The 23,412-nt window shown below is 41.1% G+C and overlaps 1 protein-coding gene across 1 annotated transcript in view; it reads right to left on the bottom strand.

The window, feature by feature from the left end:
- MACO1 (macoilin 1) overlaps positions 1-23,412 on the bottom strand; it is a 66,390-nt gene that overhangs the window by 12,908 nt on the left and 30,070 nt on the right. Inside the window, exons 7-8 of the mRNA XM_027520024.1 lie at positions 3,752-3,910; positions 1,921-2,103 (exon numbers count right to left, since the gene is read on the bottom strand). Of these exons, the coding sequence (XP_027375825.1) occupies positions 1,921-2,103; positions 3,752-3,910 (342 nt within the window). The remainder of the gene's footprint in view (positions 1-1,920; positions 2,104-3,751; positions 3,911-23,412) is intronic.

Here is a 23,412-nt window from a genome sequence, read left to right on the forward strand (position 1 = left end):
ACTGAAGCTATTTAGATATAATATAATCCTGAAAAAGCGAACATAGTCCCAAGGTTGCCAACTTGTCGGTCATAGAACTGGCTGAGAACTGAGGTTTTTCCACTTTGCCAATCCACCAAGCTTCCCATCAGGCAACATGACCTGGAACACTGCACACAAGCTGAGCAAGACAGAACCAGATGTCTTCTGTCTCCAGCAGAGGGCAGTGAGCTAGGAACATTTTCACTTTTGACGGGCTATACGCATTGCAAACATCACCTTTCTTTAGGCATGATATTTTGACAAGCTTGAAGTAAATAGAAAGAGAAGGAAGCAGCATTAGAGTTGCTTCTCAGGGTTATAATAAGGAAAAACTTAAAAAGATGATGATAATAGCAAGTTCAAAGCTGATGAGCCATTTAGGCCCGGTGGAGTAGGTATCCTTTGCCCACAAAAAGGAAGGTCCAGAGAGACTCTTCAAGGTTTGAGATTTATTTAAGAATAAAAACAGCCTCTACATGAATGAGGGCTTCCCTATTGGCTCAACTGGTAAAGAATCCGCCTGCAATGCTGGAGACCTGGGTTCGACCCCTGGGTTGGGAAGATCCCCTGGAGAAGGGAAAGGCTACCCACTTCAGTGTTCTGGCCTGGAGAATCCCATGGACTGTATAGTCCACGGGGTTGCAAAGAGTCAGACTCGACTGAGCTACTTTCACTTTACTACATGAATGATGGCAAACAAGAACCATCCAAGGGTAAAAGAGCAAAGGCAATAAGCTTAACTGAAAGCAGAAGAGATTAAGGGTAGAGACTGAAACCAACATACTGATTCTCAGGCGTAAGAGCCACTGAACAATATCGTTAAGAAAATGGCATATCCACCTCAGGGATTTTTTAAAAAAACAGTAACTGTTAGATGAATTAAGGAGAGCACGAGCCACACCAGACAACTGTTCAGGAAAATCTCCTGCAATGCAAGTGCTCAGAAATGTTTACAAATCTTTAAATGATGGACAAACAAAACTCATCACATCCTAGGCAAGTCAGTAAAGGGTCTTATGAATTTGTAAAGATCCTGATGGGCCAAGTCAGCTCAGCCAGCTGCAGTCCAGAGTCTGCTGGGGTAAGGCAGGATCACACAGGAGAAAGACTTCTCCATCCCACTGATACTTCTAAAAGATGAAATGATGGTTTACCAAGGATTCTACAAATGCCAGAACTGAAAAGAAGGCTAGAAACGTGCCAAATACAAAAGAGAAAAAAGTAGAACTATATCACATAGACACAAATTTGGGGATAGAAATTTAAATGAAATAAATAATAATTTACCCTCATGCTGCATCTGTAAACCCATAACTGACCCTCACCATGCAGAAGAACTTCACCAGTCGAAAAAATGAAGAAAAAGTGAAAAAGTGAAGTAGAAGCTAAAGAGAGACAGAGAGGGAGAAAAAGAGGCTCTTAAGTCTTTCCCCATCTTTTTTAAGGTCATTTAAGTTTGCTGATGTCCAAAAAGGCATGAGCAGTCAGGACACAGTGTCTGGGGAAATGAGATTTTATCTTTCTTGCATTTTAAGATAAAAACTCCAGAAACACACAACTTAGTAATGACAGTTCTGCAAGGGAACAAAAGTCCAGATCGGCTCTCTCAAAGTATGTAGTAATATCAGTCTTACAGAAAGTGACTGGAACCCCTTTTTGAGCAGCATTTTGCCTTCCAGGTGTGGAAGGCACAGTAATTCCCTCATCCTGCTTTACAGAGGTCATGAGGGATGAAGTGGTCACGAGAGCTTGAGCCTGCACAGACGGAGTTTAAACCAGTTAACATAACAGTACTTAACAGCAATCCATCCGTGCATGATTGTCTATTTCCAGACCTGCCCAAGGCATCAAATTCCCATTCTCAGTCCAAGGAAAGCCATACAGGTGGCATGGACCTACCTTGATGCAGCAGCAAATGCGACAGCCCGGGCAGCAGTAGCTTCTTCTAACTTCTTCCTTTTTTTCTCCTCCATTAACTGCTTTTCTACAAAACTTCGGGCTTCCTGCTCAGCTTTTAGCTTTTTCTCCAACTGGCTGATATTCTGCTTATCTTTCTGCTTCATTTGCACAGCATTATGTAATCTATATGGAAATGATTGTCATACAGTTTTACAATTAGAAGTGTTCACCAAAAACCCTGGAAAGACATGGCTTCTCTTTATCATTTTAAAGCCAAACAGGAGATTTGAATAGCAGATCACAGATGTCAACTCCCAGAGGGCCCAGGGAAAATACAATCATTATTATTTAACAATTCCTAAAAACAAATAAACAAGCTACTTTACAAAATACAGAATTGGACCTAGCCTCTGCTTTACGGGGCTTTTCTGGTGGCTCAGATGGTAAAGAATTCACCTGCAATGCAGGAGACCTGGGTTGGGAAGATACCCTGGAGGAGGGAACGAGTATCTATTTCAGTATTCCGGCCTGGAGAATTCCATGGATACAGTTCATGGAGTCACAACGAGTTGGACACGACTGACCAACTTTCACTTCACTTCTGCAAGTGATCTACAGAAGGTAATCCAGAAAACAGGATAAAACAGGTCTCTAAGAGAGGAAAAGATAACTGGAGAACTAATTCTACTGCCTCGTAGAACTTCAGTCTGAGATCCAGGAAGAGCAGATGGAAGCAGCCCCACTGAAGCGGAGGGAAGGGTGGGAGGGGCAGGTCTTTCCTTGCATGAACACAATATGCCACAGCCCACTGCAGCCCTTCCTTCCCAGCTGGGAGGCGTTTTCTCCCAGTATCCCAAAATAGAACTCGTAGTTAGAAGCACAGGATGCTTAATTTCAGATAGAAATTTCAGCCACATTCTCTGCCTTGCTACTCCTCCTCCTCGCTTTATATATCAATATAAGGTGAGTTTTTCTCACTATATCAACAACGCTAGAGCCATCACACACATACATGAAACAATGGAAAGGCTATTTGTCTATAATGCTTTAGCTTTTGAGTTACATTCCCTGAAAATGAGGAAGGAATCCTCTTTCAAGGGAAAGCCCAGACAGCTCAGCACCTTCAACAGCAATCACTAGCCCAGACACCCAATGCTTAGAGATTAAAAAAAAAAAAAAAGATAGACCCACATTGAGTCAAGAAATAATTCCAGAATGAATTAATGGAAAGCATAAAAGAAAAGCAGGCTTTTGGTCTGCCTCTTCAAATAAAATCAAAGTTCACTGCCACTTTTAGTTCCAGAAATCAAAGTACAGAGAGTCTAATCCTCCGGAAACTTTCACTCAAAGGAGTAAGAGCTTCAAATTGTGGCAGAAATACTTCTGGTCAATTTTACTCAAATTGTCACAAAAGCTCAATGACTATTTTAAACTAAGAGCAGAAGTTATTAAATGAGAGAAGACAAATAGTATTATTAAACTGTTTTGTTGGGAGGGGGGTTCAGGATTGGGAACACGTGTACACCCGTGGCGGATTCATGTTGATGTATAGCAAAACCAATACAATATTGTAAAGTAATTAGCCTCTAATTAAAATAAATTAATTTTTAAAAAATTAAAAAAAAGAAAATAAACTGTTTTGTTAACATTAAATGTTTTTATAGATTTTGTAACACACTGAATATCTCATGCTAAATACTTTTAACATTTTATTTTAAAAAACCCCTCTGCTAGATTCTTTGTCATCATGAACCTTGTGCTCCAATCCCTGAAAACAAAAGTGATGCGAGGCTGCTAGGCTCCCTGCCGAAGGCCCACAAGGCGCACGTACTTGTTCTGCAGCAGCTCGTTCTCCTGCCGGAGCTGGCCCATTTCTGAGCGGATCCCTCGCTCGGTGCTTGAGAGAGAGCTGATCTGACTCCGGAGCTCCTGCTCCACTTGCCTGCTGGCCTGCAGGTCGGCCTTTAACTTTTTAATGTCTTGTTCCAGCCTAGGAGAAGGAAAAGAGCAGCATCTTCATCACTGAAGGGGCACCCCTGGGGCTCTGCGGGAGACCCTGGCTGAAGTCCTTGAGGGCTGGCTGGACGGCGGAGCATCCCGCCATCACTGCAACTCCCGTCCGCAATCAGCCTTTGAATGAGTGCTTCTGCCTGGGTCCCCATGCCTTCCCACCAGAAGGTAACTTTTGCTTCTCCTCAAACATTTGTGAACACCGACAGGTGAAGATGGTGACTTGTATCTGAGCTGCTAACAAAGGAGGAGGGGGAGGCAGAGGGAGGGTGGCTGAAGGGGAAGGTCCCCTCCCCACTGGTGAATTCCCCATGCTCCTCAGCACAGGAGATATGCTCATAGCAACCAGCTCAGGACCCATCTGCTTTGAGACATCCTGACAGGTCAGAATCTACTCTCTGAGATTCCCTCCCACCATGGGCCAAGAAGACAAGCGTCTGAGACAAGCTCCTGAAACTGCTATCATCCTTGCTAAATGATGCTCACACTTGCGGTGACTGTGACAGAAGAGCTCATTAGACTCAACAACAATGAAAAAAGGAACAAATTACATGATCTACGAATCATAAGAAAACTCCATCTGTGAAATGAAGCTTATCTTTTCAATTCTTCACTCCTATTTCCTCTATTTCTTTAAAACAGTCACAGTTTCACTCCAAGTGACATGCACCGGGGAACTATTATGTGCACGTGCAGGACTCAACAGGGTCGACAAGAAGTACATGTCAAGCCCCTTTCTTCATGAGAGGACTTTCTGAGTTCACTAGAGGCCAATAAACAGACATCTGAAATGATTAGACCATAACACAGGGAGGTCACAGTTAAATGCATGCTAAAAGGAATGACTAGTATCTCATGAGAATGTATGTGTCAGATGCTATCCTGTAGATTTTAACGGCACGGATTCATTTAATCTGTCCAACTATGAGGTAAGCTGAATAACCTTGGCAGGTTATTAGTCCATTTTTAAAGATGAAGAAACCTAGATTCAGAAAAGTCTTCAGCCTAAGGTCACACAGGCAACCTAGCTCCACAGTCCACTCTCTTCTCCCGCCGGCCAAACTGTGGCTCCATCAGCCATAGCACGGCGTGGGGAGAAGTGCCACAGGAGTTCCGAGCAGAGAAGATGGGAAATGAGCTGGGCCTCAAAGGTTGGGCAGGATTTGGAGAAGCAGAAGGGGAGGATGAGGCATTCTAAATAAGGGGAAACACTCTCAAAAGCACCACTAGCCACAGATATAGGGACAGGGCAATCAGTCTGGCCTCTGAGGAAGGGACCTACTCTGGTAATAGAGGGAGAAAGAATAGAAGGGGGTTGGAGATTGGACTGTGGAGACCGGCACTGAAGGTCAGGCCAAGGATGACTGCCAGGAGAGATTCAGAAGACACCTGTTCCTACAAACTTACAGGTAGGCAGATGTCAGTTTGCTCTGACAAGATTCCTGTGCATTTCACTAATCCAACATAGCAACAGAACCAAGATTTTTGGAGGGTAATGGTGATTGCTCCTTAGAACTGCCCGCTCCACAGCCTAGGGCCTTACAGATATGTTTCATGAAACATTAAATCCCCAGGGCTCATCAATCACTGCGATCAACACTTACTAAATGCATACACTGTGGCCGGGTATTCCTTACAAAACCAAAGAGCGGCTTTATTTACTTTTTTCCCTTCAGCCACCTGAAACTAAACCTCAAAATCAAAAAGTCATGCAACATCTATTGTTATTTCCAGGTGCAGGAGCCGAAAGAGCACAGACTAGAGACCCCGTGTTCCAGAGGCACTGCCGGGTCTCCTGACACAGCTCGGTCCCCAGGGAAGGGTCACGAACGGACATCACGCCACACTTTCCCTATTACCAGGGTTATTCCAGTTGAATGTACTCCCAAAACGGCTCTAAACAATCACCAACTGGCATTTATACCATCCCCACACCATCCCTCGTTCACCCAAAGTAACCCAAGGGATATTTTCCAAAACAGGTCGACGCCGTCAGGTTATCTCCATTAAGAAGTCTGGGTGAAAAACGTGTTAGCTAATTTATCTTTTTGAGAAGTCAGTTTCACTGCCTGAGGAGTACATTTTTAGTCAAAAAAGGATGAGCTTTAAGAAGAGACTAGGGACTTAGCATGGTTTAGAAATGGGATAGAGGATCAGGATTCTAGACTCAGCTATGGTGCCAACTCTGTGACCCTGACCAAGGCATGTAACCTTTCAGGACTCAGTTTCTCCATCTGAGGCAAAATGATCTCTAAAGTTCCTCTCAACTTGGTCTAGGATTTCTAGGCCTGACACACTTACCACTGGCTGCTGATCTGCTCCTTCAGATCAGCAACCTAAGCTGTACCATATGTAGGGCCCAGGAATCAAGTTCCACACAACCTGTTACTGGGGCAAAGCATGTGCCGCAGTTGGGAACAAGAGAAAGATTAAATACACAAAGGCTCTGTGTGTGTGTGTGTGTGCGCACGTGTGCTCTCAGTTCTGTCTGACTCTCCGAGACCCCACAGACTATAGACCGCCAGGCTCATCTATTCATGCAGTTTTCCAGACAAGAACACTGGAGTAGGTTGCCATTTCCTCCTGCACAGGATCTTCCTGACCCAGGGATCAAACCCATGTCTCTTGTGTCTCCTTCACTGGCAGGAATATTCCTTGCCACTGTGCCACCTGGGAAGCCTCTAACGTAAATGTCAGATGTCGATAATTTTGAAGTTATTACTTTTTTGCATTTTTTAATCTACAAAAGCCAAACTTTCCCACCATGAACTAAGAATAACAATATTCTGAATGAAACTTTCAGAGTTCCTTGAAAAATGTAAAAAACAAGGGAGTTAGTGAAGTTATGAGAGCAAAACAAGCAGAAATATCAAGAGTGTAACTTCTGGAGATCACAGAACGCTAAACAATATCTTCTGTGTGGAGAGCTATGAAAATTTTGTCAAAGACATATAGCAGTACAACATAAGAGATAAAGTGACATGGTTACAAGGGTGTGTTTACTTTGTGAAAATTCATAAGCTGTATAATTAAGATTTGTGCATTTTTGTGGATGTGTGTTATACTTCAATAAAAGACTTATTTTCAAAAATTAAATAACTTAAGCTCACAAGGTATAGAATTAAAATGCTTCAGGATTTTCGTAACTGCTGCCATTAGTTCTGTAAAACTATGAATGACTGTTTTCCAAATCTGTTACTTAACACCAGCATTCCCCAGTTTAAGAAACACTGCTCTACAGGAAACTATAACAACATGTAAGATAACTTAATGTGCTAAATGGTAAATTCTCAGTAATTTTAAATTTATGAGGGGAAATTTTTCATTCTCTCTCTGCAGAAAGCATTAATTTAATGTTGAATATTCACTATATTTTAAATCTTTACTGAGGTAGGTGGTAAAATGATTTATAATCCTTTACTGGATTTATGTTTTTATTGGAAAAGTGATACCCAATCAAAGTAAAAAACTGCATACAACAGAAAAGAATAAAAATGTAAATAACTCATAATTCTTTCATCCAGACAGAACCACTATTTGTATCTGGTTTACTTCATGTCTGCATGTCTCTCTTTTCTCTTTCTTAACACACATAAATATTAATATTGCTGACAGAGTACCACGTGCATAGTTTATCTTAAGCACCTTTCCACACTATTAGAAACTTTTCACAAACAACTGCTGCATAATATTACATTGCACAGATGTACTGTACAATCCTACTTTTAAAAATATACCTCAATCCCTGCAAAAAATGTAAACATGAGTTTTTAAAGAATTATGTGCATTAGTAAATTGAACTGAATTGAGCCAGTCAAATGCCAGGGGCATTTATTAGAAAGATAACTACCTGTTATAATGGTATATTTAACCCTTTTGTGTTGAAGATCAGTACTTACTAGGTAAAATGCAGATATATAATTTACTGGTGAGAAGCACCAAGAAGTACTAATTAAATGGTATTAAGAGGTTAATGCAAAATCTTCAAATGTATTCATCGGATTGTATTAAAATGTCAATAGCTGCAACCTAAATTTGAAGCAAGTGGTCAGGAAGAAAATGAGACAGAAGTAATAGTTTATAAACCTTAAAACTAATTTCAGTAAATAGGAGTCAAAAGAAAGGAGGATGCACGCTCTGCAGCCCCTGAGCCACAACTGCGGAAGCCCACACTCTAGAGCCTGAGCTCAGCAGAAGCAGCCACCGCGGTGAGGGCGCCCAACCAGAGAGCATCCCCCACTTGCCGCAGCTAGAGAAAGCCCGCACGCAGCAGCGAAGACCCAGGGCAGCCAAAGATAGATAAATGTTTTTAAAAAAAAGAAACGAGGCAAAAACATTCATCTCCAAGCTTAAACCCATTTATCAGAGCTAATTCCTATTTTCCTCCCTACGCAGCACAAGATTAAGGGATAAAAGAGAACTTTTCCTCCAGCAGAGCTACAAACTCATCCAAAAAAGAGAAATAAAGGATCACACAGATCTTAACCACACTTTGGAAAGGGCTTAGGCAGCGAATAAATGCACTCCCTCCTTGCCCAACTCCTGTGGCACCAGTCATCCCTACAAAGGCTGCCCCAGAGTGCTGCCACTTGGGATAGAGACAGGGCACATGGCAAAGCTGGAGTCTATGTGTCCAATAAATACATCCACTTGGGCCCCGTGGGACGAGCCAGGGGTCTGACCAACTCACAACATCACTTATGAGGTCCAGGCACCTTTCCGAGCCAGTTTATTCATAAATTCAAACTCAACTTCTAAACTTGTGAAGCTACCTCTGAACTTCAGCACACCACCTAACTCACAGCCCTTCCACTTACCGGCCCAGCTGACTTAAGGGCAAAACTGACACTCCAAACCTCACCTCTAGCTCCTCTTCTCCCTTAGCCCACTCAACTGAGGTAAGTTATAATGTAAATGGTTAACAATTATTTAATTTTAAGGGGAGATTTTACAGTTTAATAAGGGGTAATTTCCTAGCCTACCAATAAGTATGAAGCTCAAACCTCAGTCTTTCAAGGCAAGCTAGGTAGAAAAAATATCTGTGAGTATCTTGAAGCACACTTGCTGGTAAAACAAAGTACAGTATTCATGTGTCAGCTTTCAGTTGAAAGAAGTATTGTTTTTAAGTATATGAAAAGGTAGGGAGATATCTGACTTCCCTGGTGGCTCAGACAGTAAAGCGTCTGCCTACAATGTGGAAGACCTGGGTTCAATCCCTGGGTCAGGAAGATCTCCTGGAGAAGGGAATGGCAACCCACTCCAGTATTCTTTGGAGAAGGCAATGGCAACCCACTCCAGTACTCTTGCCTGGAAAATCCCATGGACGGGGGAGCCTAGTAGGCTGCAGTCCACGGGGTCTTGGAGAGTCCGACACAACTAAGATATTTATGTCTAAATGTTTGTAATCCTCATCTTTGGTGAATCACTTGAATTACAGCCACAGTACTGACTTCACTGAAAGTATAAAAGTCTCCAATGTGTACAGCCAGTACCTTCACATTTTAATAAAGCCTGAGGTGTTATGAGGCCTGATTGAGAATACACAAGAACTTTAACACTCTGGGGCAATAAATTTCTCCAGGAAGTGTGCGTATGTGCTAAGTCACTTCACTTGTGTCCGACTTTTTGCAACCCCGTGAGCTGTAGCCCACCAGGCTCCTCTGTCCATGGGATTCTCCAGGCAAGAATACTGGAGTGGGTTGCCATGCCTTCCTCCAGGGAATCTTCCTGACTCAGGGATCGAACCTGAGTCTCATGTCTCCTGCATTAGCAGGCGGGTTCTTTACCACTAGCACCACCTGGGAAGCAAGTTCTGCAAAAAAGAGGGAGACTTTTCTTAGCCAGCACTTCACCTGGGAAGGACTAGGTTCCCCACATACTCTGAGTCACACTCCACACCCATTCCAGAAAACAACCTGTATGTACGCCAGAACGACCCCATGAGGCCATCAGGAAGACAAGGAGCCTTGGCTCTGATGGTTATCTCTGAATTCTAAGAAGCTCTGACAGAGATGCTGTAAGCCCTGCAAGAAAACACAGAATTTACAATGCTGCTCGCTCTGTAAGAAAAGGGGCTTCAAAGCTCATCTCCAAATTATACAGCCAAGTGACTGAAAGATGAGTTTTTTTACACACACCCATCATACCAGCCAAAACAATTCACTCGTTTCCAGACATCTCGTCTTTAATTATACCATCCCTCCTGGAGGAAAGGCCTCTAATTTTCAAACCTCACTCATTCAAGGCCCAGTTAAACAATAAAAACAAAAATGGCAATAGAAACATATACATCAACAATTACTTTAAATGTAAATGGATTAAATGCTCCAACCAGAAGACACAGACTGGCTGAATGGATACAAAAACAAGGCCCATATATATGCTGTCTACAAGAAACCCACTACAGACCTCAAGACACATATAGACTGAAAGTGAGAAGATGGGAAAATATATTCCATGCAAATGGGAAGCAAAAGAAAGCTGGAGCAGCAATCTTCGTATCAGACAAAACAGACCTTAAAGAATACTACAAGAGACAAGGAAGGACACTACATAATGATCAAGAGATAAATCCAAGAGGAAGACATAACAATTGTAAATATCTATGCACCCAACACGGGAACACCTCAATACATAAGACAAACACTAACAGGCATAAAAGGAGAAATTGACAGTAACACAATAAGAGGAGGAGGCTTTAACACCCCACTCACACCAATGGACAGATCATCAAAACAGAAAATTAATAAGAAACACAAGTCTTAAATGATACATCAGATGAGATGGATCTCATTGATATCTTCAGGACATTCCATCCAATGCAGAGGAATACACCTTCTTCTCAAGTGTTCATTCTCTAGTATAGACCACATCTTGGGTCACAAATCAAATCTCAGTAAATATAAGAAAATTAAAATTGTATCAAGCGTCTTCTCCAAACACAATGCTATGAGATTAGATATCAATTACAAGAAAAAAACTGTAAGAAACACAAACACATGGACAGTAAACAACACATTTCTATATAGCTAACAGGTTACTTACTATGTAAGTAATAACCAGTAATTTTAGTTATTATTATAGTAATAATTGTTAATATTTATACTATTGGTTATATTATTAATAATATATTAACATTAATTAATATAATTAATTATAATATTAATAACATCAATATTATAATTGATTGGTATAATTAATATTACTACTAATAATAACTAGTAGTAAATAACTAACTAAAGGTTACTGAAAAAAATCAAAAGGGAAATCAAGAAATTTCTAGAAACAAATGACAATGAAAACATGACAACTCAAAACCTATGGGATGCAGCAAAAGCAGTCCTAAGAGGGAAGTTTATAGCAATACAATCCTACCTTAAGAAACAAGAAAAATATCAAACAGACAACCTAACTTTATACCTAAAACAACTGGAAAAAGAAGAACAAAAAAACCCCAAAATTAGCAGAAGAAAAGAATCATAAAGTTCTGAGCAGAAATAAATGAAAAAAAACAACAGTAAAGATTACTAAAACTAAAAGCTGGTTTTTTGAGACGGTAAACAAAATCGACAAACCTTTAGCTAGACTCATCAAGAAAAGAAAAGAGAAGAATCAAATCAACAAAATGAGAAATGAAAAAGGAGAGGTTACAATAGACAATGCAGAAATATAAAGGATTATAACAGACTATTATTAACAAATATACAGCAATAAAATGGGTAACCTGGAAGAAATGGACAGATTCTCAGAAAAATTCAATCTTCCATGATTGAACCAAGAAGAAATAAAAATTATGAACAACCCAATTACAAGCATTGAAATTGAAACTGTGATCAAAAATCTCCCCAAAAACAAAAGCCCAGGACCAGATGGCTTCACAGGAGAATTCTATCAAACATTTAGAGAAGAGCTAATGCCTATCCTTCTAAAACTCTTTCAAAAAATTGCAGAGGAAGGAACACTTCCACACTCATTCTATGAGGCCACCATTACCCTGATACCAAAACCAAAGACAACACAAAAAAGAAAACTACAGACCAATATTACTGATGAACATAGATGCAAAAATCCTCAAAAAAATTTTAGCAAATAGAATTCGTCAACACATCAAAAAGCTCATACACCACGATCAAGCTGGGTTTATTCCAGGGATGCAAGGATTCTTCAATACATGCAAATCAATCAATGTGATACACCATATTAACAAACTGAAAAATAAAAACCATATAATAATCTCAATAGATGCAGAAAAAGTCTGTGACACAATTCAGCACCCATTTATGATTAAAACTCTTCAAAACATGGGCATAGAAGGAACTTATCTCAACATAGTAAAGGCCATATATGATAAGCCTACAGCAAACATTATTCTCAATGGCTAAAAACTGAAAGCATTCCCCCTAAGATCAGGAACAAGACAAGGGTGTCCACTTTCACCACTATTATTCAACATAGTTCTGGAAGTCCTAGCTACAGCAATCAGAGAAGAAAAAGAAATAAAAGGAATCCAGATTGGAAGAGAAGAAGTAAAGCTCTCATTGTTTGCAGATGACATGATACTGTACATAGAAAACCTTAAAGATAGTATCAGAAAATTACTAGAGCTAAGCAGTGAATTTAGCGAAGTTGCAGGATACAAAATCAATAAACAGAAATCATTTGCATTTATATATACTAACAATAAAATATCAGAAAGAGAAATTAAGGAATCAATCCCATTCACCATTGCAACAAAAAGAATTAAATATCTAGGAATAAACTTACCCAAGGAGACAAATGACACCACCCTTATGGCAGAAAGTGAAGAACTAAACAGCCTCTTGATGAAAGTGAATGCTGCTGCTGCTGCTGCTAAGTCGTTTCAGTCGTGGCCAACTCTGTGCGACCCCATAGACAGCAGCCCACCAGGCTCCTCCGTCCCTGGGATTCTCCAGGCAAGAATACTGGAGTGGGTTGCCATTTCCTCCTCCAATGCATGAAAATGAAAAGGGAAAGTGAAGTCGCTCAGCCATGTCTGACTCTTAGCAACCCCAGGGACTGCAGCCTACCAGGCTCCTCCATTCATGGGATTCTCCAGGCAAGTGTACTGGAGTGGGGTGCCATTGACTTCTCCAAGAAAGTGAATGAGGAGAGTGAAAAAGTTGGCTTAAAGCTCAACGTTCAGAAAACTAAGATCATGGCATCCAGTCCCATCACTTCATGGCAAATAGATGGGGAAACAGTGGAAACAGTGTCAGACTTTATTTTGGGGGGCTCCAAAATCACTGCAGATGGTGACTGCAGCCATGAAATTAAAAGACACTTACTCCTTGGAAGCAAAGTTACAATCAACCTAGACAGCATATTAAAAAGTAGAGACATTATTATGCCAACAAAGGTCCGTCTAGTCAAGGCTATGGTTTATCCAGTAGTCATGTATGGATGTGAGAGTTGGACTATAAAGAAAGCTGAGCACCAAAGAATTGATGTTTTTGAACTGTGGTGTTGGAGAAGACTCTTGAGAGTCCCTTGGACTACAAGGAGATCCAACCAGTCCATCCTAAAGGAGATCAGTCCTGGGTGTTCATTGGAAGGACTGATGCTGAAGCTAAAGCTCCAATACTTTGGCCACCTCATGCGAAGAGTTGACTCATTGGAAAAGACTCTGATACTGGGAGGGATTGGGGGCAGGAGGAGAAGGGGATGACAGAGGATGAGATGGCTGGATGGCATCACTGACTCGATGGACGTGAGTCTGAGTGAACTCCGGGAGTTGGTGATGGACAGGGAGGCCTGGAGTGCTTCAGTCCATGGGGTCACAAAGTCAGACATGACTGAGAAACTGAACTGAACTTAACTAAAGGAGACAAAAGAACTGTACACAGAAAATTATAAGACACTAATGAAAGAAATCAAAGACGACATAAACAGATGGAGAGAGATTCCATGTTCCTGAGTAGGAAGAATCAATATTGTGAAAATACAAAATGCAATCTATAGAGTCAATGTGATCCGTACAAAGTACCAATGGCATTTTTCACAGAACTAGAACAAAAAATTTCACAGTTCATATGGAAACACAAAAGACCCCAAATAGCCAAAGCAGTCTTGAGAAAGAATGGAGCTGGAGGAATCAACCTTCCTGACTTCAGATTACACTACAAAGCTACAGTCATCAAGAGAGTATGGTACTGGCACGAAACAGAAACACAGATCAATGAACAAGATAGAAAGCCCAGAAAGAAACCCATGCACCTATGGGTACCTTATTTTTGACAAAGGAGGCAAGAATATACATACAATGGGGCAAAGACAGCCTCTTCAATAAATGGTGCTGGGAAAACTGGATAGCTACATGTAAAAGAATGAAATTAGAACACTTCCTAACACCACACACACAAAGATAAACTCAAAATGGATTAAGGACCTAAATATAAGACCATAAACTATAAAAGTCTTAGAGGAAAACAGGCAGAACACTCAATGACATAAATCAAAACAAGATTCTCTATGACCCACCTCCAGGAGTAATGGAAACAAAAACAAAAGTAAGCAAGGTGAAAACACAGCCCTCAGAATGGGAGAAAATAATAGCAAATAAAACAACTGACAAAGGATTAATTTTCAAAATACACAAGCAGTTCATACAACTGAATACCAGAAAAACAAACACCCCAATCAAAAAGTAGGGAAAAGACCTAAACAGACATTTCTCCAAAGAAGACCTACAGATGGCTAACAAACACATGAAAAGATGCTCAATATTACTCATTATTAGAGAAATGCAAATCAAAACTATAATGAGATACCACCTCATGCTGGTCAGAATGGCCATCATCAAAAAGTCTACAAACAATAAATGCTAGAGAAGGGTGTGGAGAAAAGGGAACGCTTTTGCACTGTTTGTGGGAATGTAAATTGATACAGCCACTATGGAATACGGTATGGAGATTCCTTAAAAAACTAGGAGTAAAACCACCATATGGCCCAACAATCCCACTCCTAGGCATATACCCTGAGGAAACCAAAATTGAAAGAAACACATGTATTCCATTGTTCATTGCAGCACTATTTACAATAGCTAGAATGTGGAAGCAACTTAGATGTCCATTGATAGATGAATGGATAAAGAAGCTGTGGTACATATACACAATAGAATATTACTCAGCCATAAAAAGGAACACATTTGAGTCAGTTGTAATGAGGTGGATGAACTTAGAACCTATTATACAGAGTGAAGTAAGTCAGAAAGAGAAAGATAAATATCATATTCTAACACATATATATGGAATCTAGAAGAATGGTTCTGAAGAATTTATTTACAGGGCAGCAATGGAGTCTCAGTGAACTCCGGGAGTTGGTGATGGACAGGGAGGCCTGGTGTGCTGCGATTCATGGGGTTGCAAAGAGTCGGACACGACTGAGCAACTGATCTGATCTGATCTGATCTAATGGAGAAACAGAGAACAGACTTATGGACATGGGGAGAGGGGAAGTGAGGGTGAGATGCATGGAAAGAGTAACATGGAAACTTACACTACCATATGTAAAATAGACAGCCAAAGGGAATTTGCTGTATGGCTCAGGAAACTCAAACAGGGGCTCTGTATCAACCTACAGGGGTGGGATGGGGAGTGAGATGGGGGGCGGGGAGGTTCAAAAGGGAGGGGATATATGTATACCTATGGCTGACTCATGCTGAGGTTTGACAGAAAACGACAAAACTCTAAAAAGCAGTTATCCTTCAATAAAAAATTAAATAAATTTTAATAAATTCAAAATAAACCCACAAAACTCTCCAGGATGAGGTGCTGACTTCTAAGGGCCCAATGTTCTCTATCCTTCGGAAATCTGAAAACTCTTACTGTTGCTGTCTCTCACTTGGCACTAAACCACTGCCCTGTGCTCTGTTTAAACTTGTTTGGGTTTTTAATCGTTTCCTGTGCATGTTATCTTATTTCTAAAAAGCGTATGAATTCTCTGAAGCCAGGGACTGACAGCACTCTACAATTAGAAGCTGGAAGTGTGTTTCTAAAGTTTCTTTCAGTCTTTCCAAGACCACGCCTCTAACCCTCACTCTGTGTGCATCTCCTCAGTGCTTAGAACAGAACAGGGTCAGTGTCATGTTATAGAGGCTCTGGAAACAACCTATCTGGAGCAGGATGCCAGATTTTTAGTTTAAACAGTGGCTGATGAAGACAGGGGTAAAAGGGGCATTTGCTTATCAGGAAGGCAGGTGCACATGAAAAGAACGAGTGAAGAGCAACTGGTTCATCTCGGGAAGTACCTAATTCCATTAGGAGATCCCCAGCATACATTCATCATACAAGACAAGACTTGTTTGGGGACCACACAGCTGTCTCTGCAGGAAACTGAGCTCATAAATCAAAGCTCTGTCCCCAGAAGAAATACTGTTTGCCCTCTCCACCAACTCCTTCCTTTCCCCCCTCTCCAGGTCATTCACCCTGATAGGATAGGCAGCATGGGTCATTCACATAAAGACACGAATGTCTCTCAACTTAAATGAGGCCTACACTGAACAAGTGAAGCTGTTTTAGTATATCCAATGAACCACAACTTTGGAAATAAGGAAATGAAGCTGCCTCAGGTTTCACTGTGATTACTACAATTGCTTACCAGGCACAAGTATCAAAAATAAGTAATAACCTGATGACCTGACTGCTAGGTGAAACCGTATTAGAATACCTTAGGTCTCTGCTCCCTAAGCTGTCCTTTTCATTAAAGAACAAAAAGAGACAGGAAAGGAAATCTAAAGGATTTCACTGGCCACTCAGGGAAATGGGAAAGTGAATTCTTGAAGCCCCTCAAGCATAAAACTAGGGGTGCCATGAACTAGTATTTTTAATGAGGTCCTTAAAGGATATGGTCAGATATGACAGTTTGTATCAAAAGTCTTCAAAATGTTCGTATCTGCTGATACAGCATCCCATTCCCAGGCTGGAGATACACACAAAGATTTGTGTAAGAGTGTGTTTGTTGCAATAGTATTTATACTAAGAAAAAAAATTAGTATTCAACAGAAAATGGACTAAATAAATTGGCTAAATAAATATTCAACAGAAAATTGGCTAAATAAATTGTACATTCATGTGTCTGACTGACACGCAACTATTAAAAAACCACTGAGGAAGAATATTCAATGACATGGGAGAATACTCATGACAGAATCAGTGGGAAAACATAATTATAAAACAGTATACATAGTATATGAGCTCCGTTTTGTGAAAAGAAGTATGTATGCAAAAGAAAAAAGACTGAGAGAATGTGTATGTAAGACAGCGGCCATCTCTACTTTCAAAGTTGGAAGTAATCAACATTTGTAACTTATTTTTAATATTTTAATTATTATTTTCTGATTGGGAGAAAAGTTTTGGGTTTTTTTTTTTTTTTTTAAGAGGAGGCTGTTTATTTGCTCTGCATGGTTTTTCAACATTCACTGTTACTCTCAGATTTGCCCACATCACAGGCCAGTTTCAGAATAATGTGAAAGCCTTAGGAAAAACCCAACTCTTTTACTTCTTAAACTTTTTAGGTCACTCCAAAAAAGGGGAACTTAACTTTCTGAAGTAGAAAACGCCTCAGTTCCTAAATCTACATCAACTATTACTTCCCACCCATCAGTCCCTATCAAAGCAACAGTCTAAGTCGAGATTCAAATCCAGCTGGTCTGTGAAATCTGTGAATAACCAGTCTCATGTCCCCTGTTTTGGTGTCTGCTCCAAGAATATGGCAGAAAAACACCCTGATGTGGAAGAAGTCACCATCCTTAGGCATAGGAGGCCTCTATATTGTATCATTTGAGGAACACCTCTGATAGCTCAGTTGGTAAAGAATCTGTCTGCAATGCAGGAGACCCTGGTTTGATTCCTGGGTCAGGAAGATCCCCTGGAGAAGGGATAGGCTTCCCACTCCAGTATTTTTGGGCCTCCTTTACGGCTCAGCTGGTAAAGAATCCACCCGCAATGTGGGAGACCTGGGTTCAATCCCTGGGTTGGGAAGACCCCCTGGAGAAGGGCAAGGCTACCCATTCCAGTATTCTGGCCTAGAGAATTCCATGGACTGTATAGTCCATGGGGTCACAAAGAGTCAGATATGACTGAGCGACTTGCAGAGAGACTCAAACTACACTTCTTATCGCGAGATTGCTCCCTTTCCTGCTAAGTGGTTGGAAAGCCTCATGGTCAGGTGTTGAGGACTGCAACAAAAAAGGGAGCAGTCTTTTGACTCTGGAGGGGTGCTGTCAACAGGTGTATGTTTTCCAGGAGCACAAGGAACTCAAGGATAGGAGAAGGCAAAAAGCCCCATTAATACATGGCAGATCAGCTCATGGGATTGCCAGACAGTCCCTAATTAAAAGTCCTTTCTACAGAAGTCCAGTCTTGATTGATGCGGTCAGGAGGGGATGAACAAAATACAAGAATCACAGGAAGGGTCAGGTGCACAGGTTATAAACCGGTGAACCAATCTGGCCCATAAACATGTTTTGTTTGACCTTCTTCTACATGAAGTAAAAAAAATACTTAACTGTGACATTTCACATAAAGATATCTGTTTTTGGCATCTCTTCTAAATATCAGAAGATTTAGCAACATTGAGCCTACAATCCTGCAGAGCAACAACTGGCTGTCCTGTCTGGAAGGGCATGTGCTTTCAAACTCCCAGATGCCACGTATAGTACTGATTATGAATGATGCCAACCCTGGCCCCCAGCTCATGCCTATGCCCTGCCCCATTCCTGTATGTGTCTAAGTCTGCTCTACCATCTCTAGAGTCAGGGGAGAGGAAGGACAAGGGCCCTTCTCAGTTTGCTGTACTGTATTTCTATTTCAAATCTGTTTCAACACTCTACCAAGAAAGGAGAAAGAGACCTGAGAGTAGGGAGCTGTCATTCTTCTCACAAAAAAGAAACTAAAACTTGTTTTAATTCTGAGAGGCCCAGCTAGCTAGCAAAAAGGTTTCAGAGATCCCCGAGAGATTTGCACAGACTGAAGTATACTCACACTGGCTGTCAAAGTATTCAAATAGCTAGTTTCTAAATGAGAACGTGAGTAACATTTAAAGACCACAGTTCCTTTTCGTTGGAGTTCCTCCCCTTCAGGGAATCCACCCCTAATCCTTAGCTGGTAATCTTAATTCATTATGTGCCGATGGAGCATACTGACTCAGAATTTAACACAAAATTTTATAGCAGTTCCTTCTGAATTCTAGGGAGCAAACTTTCTAATTGTCTAATCAGAAATTCCTATTGTTGGAATAAAATCTCAGTACTCAACATAAAAGTGTTTCTAATGTGGACTCACCCTATCAAATAATTTACATGTTATTTCATAATTTATCTATGCAACACAGATAATTATTTCCTTTGATCACCTGGATATGGAGACACTAAGTAAACCACTGGCTTAAATTCATTAATGCCTAGCTTCTAAAGTGGTGAGTGGTTTTCAAGCTGTAAAATAGGCCTGCCTAAGTCTAAAATTATCATGCTTCTATGACTACATTTATATCCCAGAATATTATAGTTTTAAATCACTGCAATGATTAAAACAAATTCAAACTATATTATGAATTAACATAATAAACAAAGCTAACCAAGTAAAACCCCTACGTGCCTTAAATACTACGAGCAAGGCAGAAAATGAAAACAATCAGGTCTGACAACACGTTGGCTCAGAAACAATGCTAGACTAATATAAATCAGAAACGTGTTTCCACAGAGACACTAAACTTACTAAATATTAATAGAAATACACTCCATTACTTATTTTTTTCCACTTTATCATTTCCAAAGAATTTAGTAATAGCTACTAAATAGCTACATACAAGATATCTAATCTAATCTAACTAGAACCTCTAAGTGTCTAGATAAAATCTTCTTTCTGAAATGTCACTTATTTTACTAATTTTACCTCGAGGCTGGATATGATACTGCTACGAATAAATGATCAAATGCACCTGCAGAAATGGAAAGGCCTGCTTTGGCAGCCACCACTCACAGGGATAGTGTTAGGCACGTCACGTGCAGCACGGGTTGTCAGTGCAGGCGACAGGGGGCACACGGACGGACGGCAAGTAGCCAGGGTGAAGTCCAAAGCCCCAATCACTGTCTCCCAAGATCAGATTTTCTTTCACAAACTATTCCTGACACAGAGCAAAATATATTCAAATGAAATGTATTCAGAAGAAAACAAGCCAATGTACCACTTTCTCTCTGGCACCTGAGATGATATACAGGGCAGTCAACACATTTTCTAACCAAGGGGATTTCCTTGGAGGGACGGTTCTGGAACTGAAACGTGGGATCTGAGTTCTCTCTCTCTAGCTACCACAAAGACAAAGAGAATGGCTAGGACTAAGCAGGAAGAGAGAAGGCAAGAGCCACCAGGAAAGAGGAATAAGGCAATGCAAACAGATTTTCTCTGCGTTCTTGGCTGACATGTGGTTTGTGCCTAGATTCCCTGGCCCTGCAGCATAACCATCCCACTGCCAGAAAAAATGGCTTTTTCAACAGCTGTCCCTTGGAGTTCCTTCCCTTGCCCTTGTAACTTCCAGAAATTCCTGAATCTCTTGCACAGCAAGGAAGGGGGCTTAAGAGTGGAAACTCTTTTTATTTTTTAGAAATAAAGTCAGTAACAACTTACTCAAGAACAACTAACAGTGTGATAGAAGGTCCTTGGCTTGGTCTAATGTAACACTGAGGTTTCCCAACTTCAAAAGCCTTTGAATTACACGGCAGCGGCACCGCACTGCAATTACTGAGGCCCGTCTTTCTTCTCTCGGCCGCCTACCTATTATTTTTCCTGGACAAAGGTAACATTTGTTCAGTAAGTATTTATTGAGCATCTACCATGTGCCAATCACCATATATTGTGGCAAAAGAAAAAAGGGGAAGACAAGAGCAAAGGTGGTCCCTGGCCTCATTGAGCTTCAGTTCAGTTCAGTTGCTCAGTCGTGTCCAACTCTTTGCGACTCCATGAACTGCAGGACACCAGGCCTCCCTGTCCATCACCAACTCCTGGAGTTCACCCAAATTCATGTCTGTTGAGTCAGTGATGCCATCCAACCATCTCATCCTCTGTCGTCCCCTTCTCCTCCTGCCCTCAATCTTTCCCAGTATCAGTGTCTTTGCAAATTAGTCAGCTCTTCGCATCAGGTGGCTAAAGTATTGGAGCTTCAGCTTCAACATCAGTCCTTCCAATGAACACCCAGGACTGATATCCTTTAGGATGGACTGGGTGGATCTCCCTGCAGTCCAAGGGACTCTCAAGAGTCTTCTCCAACATCACAGTTCAAAAGGATCAATTCTTCTGCGCTCAGCTTTCTTTATAGTCCAACTCTCACATCCATACATGACTACTGGAAAAACCACAGCCTTGACTAGACGGACCTTTGTTGACAAAGTAATATCTCTGCTTTTTAATATGCTGTCTGCTGCTGCTGCTAAATCACTTCAGTCGTGTCCGACTCTGTGCGACCCCATAGACGGCAGCCCACCAGGCTCCGCCGCCCCTGGGATTGTCCAGGCAAGAACACTGGAGTGGGTTGCCATTTCCTTCTCCAATGCACGAAGTGAAAAGTGAAGTCACTCCATCGTGTCTGACTCTTTGCGACCCCATGGACTGCAGCCTACCAAGCTCCTCCGTCCATGGGATTTTCCAGGCAAGAGTACTGGAGTGGGCTGCCATCGCCTTCTCCGAATATGCTGTCTAGGTTGGTCATAACTTTCCTTCCAAGGAGTAAGCATCTTTTAATCTCATTGAGCTTACATTCTATTATGTGCATAATAAGCCTGTGTAAAAATTCAAAGTATGTAGAAACAGACAATGTAGAAAGTAAACATCTACTATACTCAACTATAACTGACCATTTGGTATAAACTATTTCAAATAATCTTCTGCGTATGAAAAGAATACTTACCCATATTTTGTAATGGGGTCATACTATCTGATCAGTTTTTCTACTTCCTCCCCTTTAACAATCCATCTTGAGGTCTTTCCATTACATTCTTTTTAAGATACGTTTCCACCTTTCAGGGCTTCCCTTGTGGCTCAGCTGGTAAAGAATCCGCCTGCAATGCAGGAGACCTGGTTTGATCCCTGGGTTGGGAAGATCCCCAGGAGAAGGGAAAGGCTACCCACTCCAGTATTCTGGGCCTGATGAATTCCATGGACTGTATAGTCCATGGGGTCGCAAAGAGTAGGACACAACTGAGTGACTTTCACTTTTCCACCTTTCAAGAGAATCCTCTGTAACATTCCCCACTTTAACTATTGTGATCCCCCACGTAGGACTCTTTAGGGACTTGAGATAAGGCTGGAAAAGTCCATATAAGGCCACCTTCCCCAGGTACTTACCCCAGTGAATGCACAAAGGCTCTACCTCTGGAACTGACTGCACTGTCTTGTTTCCTCCCCAGAGTTGGGTCTCAGCTTTGGATTCTATCCTCGCTTTGTGCCTACAATCTCTAAGATGACAAAACAGAGGCTTCTTGGATTCTCTCTTTATTATGCTCTTTCTTTACAGCTACTCACACCAAAATCATACTGAATCCGCTGATAATTAAAAATCAGTATCTAAAAATATGACCCTTTCCTTTCAGTGGATATCTAACTTTAAATTGTCTGTAGATGTCTTAAAATGGGGCTTCCCAGGTGGCCTAGTGGTAAAGAATCGCCTGCCGATGCAGGAGACTCAGGAGATATGGATTCCATCCCTGGGTCAGAAGATCCCCTGGAGAAGGAAATGGCAACCTGCTCCAGTATTCTTGCTTGGCAGGCTGCATTCCATGGACTTGCAAAGTTGGACACAACTGAGCGTGCACACGCACATCTTAAAATGTGGGGAAATGAAAAATTGGAAGTAGTGTAAATTGTCTGTTATTTGTCCCCAAACAGCAAAACCACACTAAGGAGTCTTCTATAAGGCAGAGTTTACACAACAATTTAAAACACTGGTATGTGGAGACAAGATTAAGTTCAGAAGTACAAAGACTGAGAACTGCTTAGTCAAACCACCTGGGCCATCTGTGCCACCAGCTAAGTCCCATCAAGGAAGAAAGTTGGCTGTTCTTAGCTTTTGCTATCTTTGTCCCTCATAAGAAAAACACAAAATCACAAAACATAAACATAAGATTTATAGTGGCTAGAAAGTGGAATGAAGGCCAGTGACATTCTGCTCACCCACCAGCTTAAATTAGAAAGAGATGAGTCACAAATACTCATATCACAGCCTACTAAAACACAATACTAATCAATATATTCACTGATGGACCAGAACATTATAAAGCCTATTTATCAACTATGTTGTCATCAATCTATATGCTCCCAAAATATTTCCCTAAGACCCAGAAGTGGTAATATAAGTTAGTTCCTGGGTATGAATGTAAATTAAACACTCCCCTATGTCAGTGAATAGGTTAGAATTTCTTAGAGAGCTTCTCTACCCCTTTGAACCCCTACCCTCCCCCGCCCCTGCCAACCTTTG

This window comes from Bos indicus x Bos taurus, chromosome 2 (assembly GCF_003369695.1).
Source record: "Bos indicus x Bos taurus breed Angus x Brahman F1 hybrid chromosome 2, Bos_hybrid_MaternalHap_v2.0, whole genome shotgun sequence".
NCBI classification, from domain to species: domain Eukaryota; kingdom Metazoa; phylum Chordata; class Mammalia; order Artiodactyla; family Bovidae; genus Bos; species Bos indicus x Bos taurus.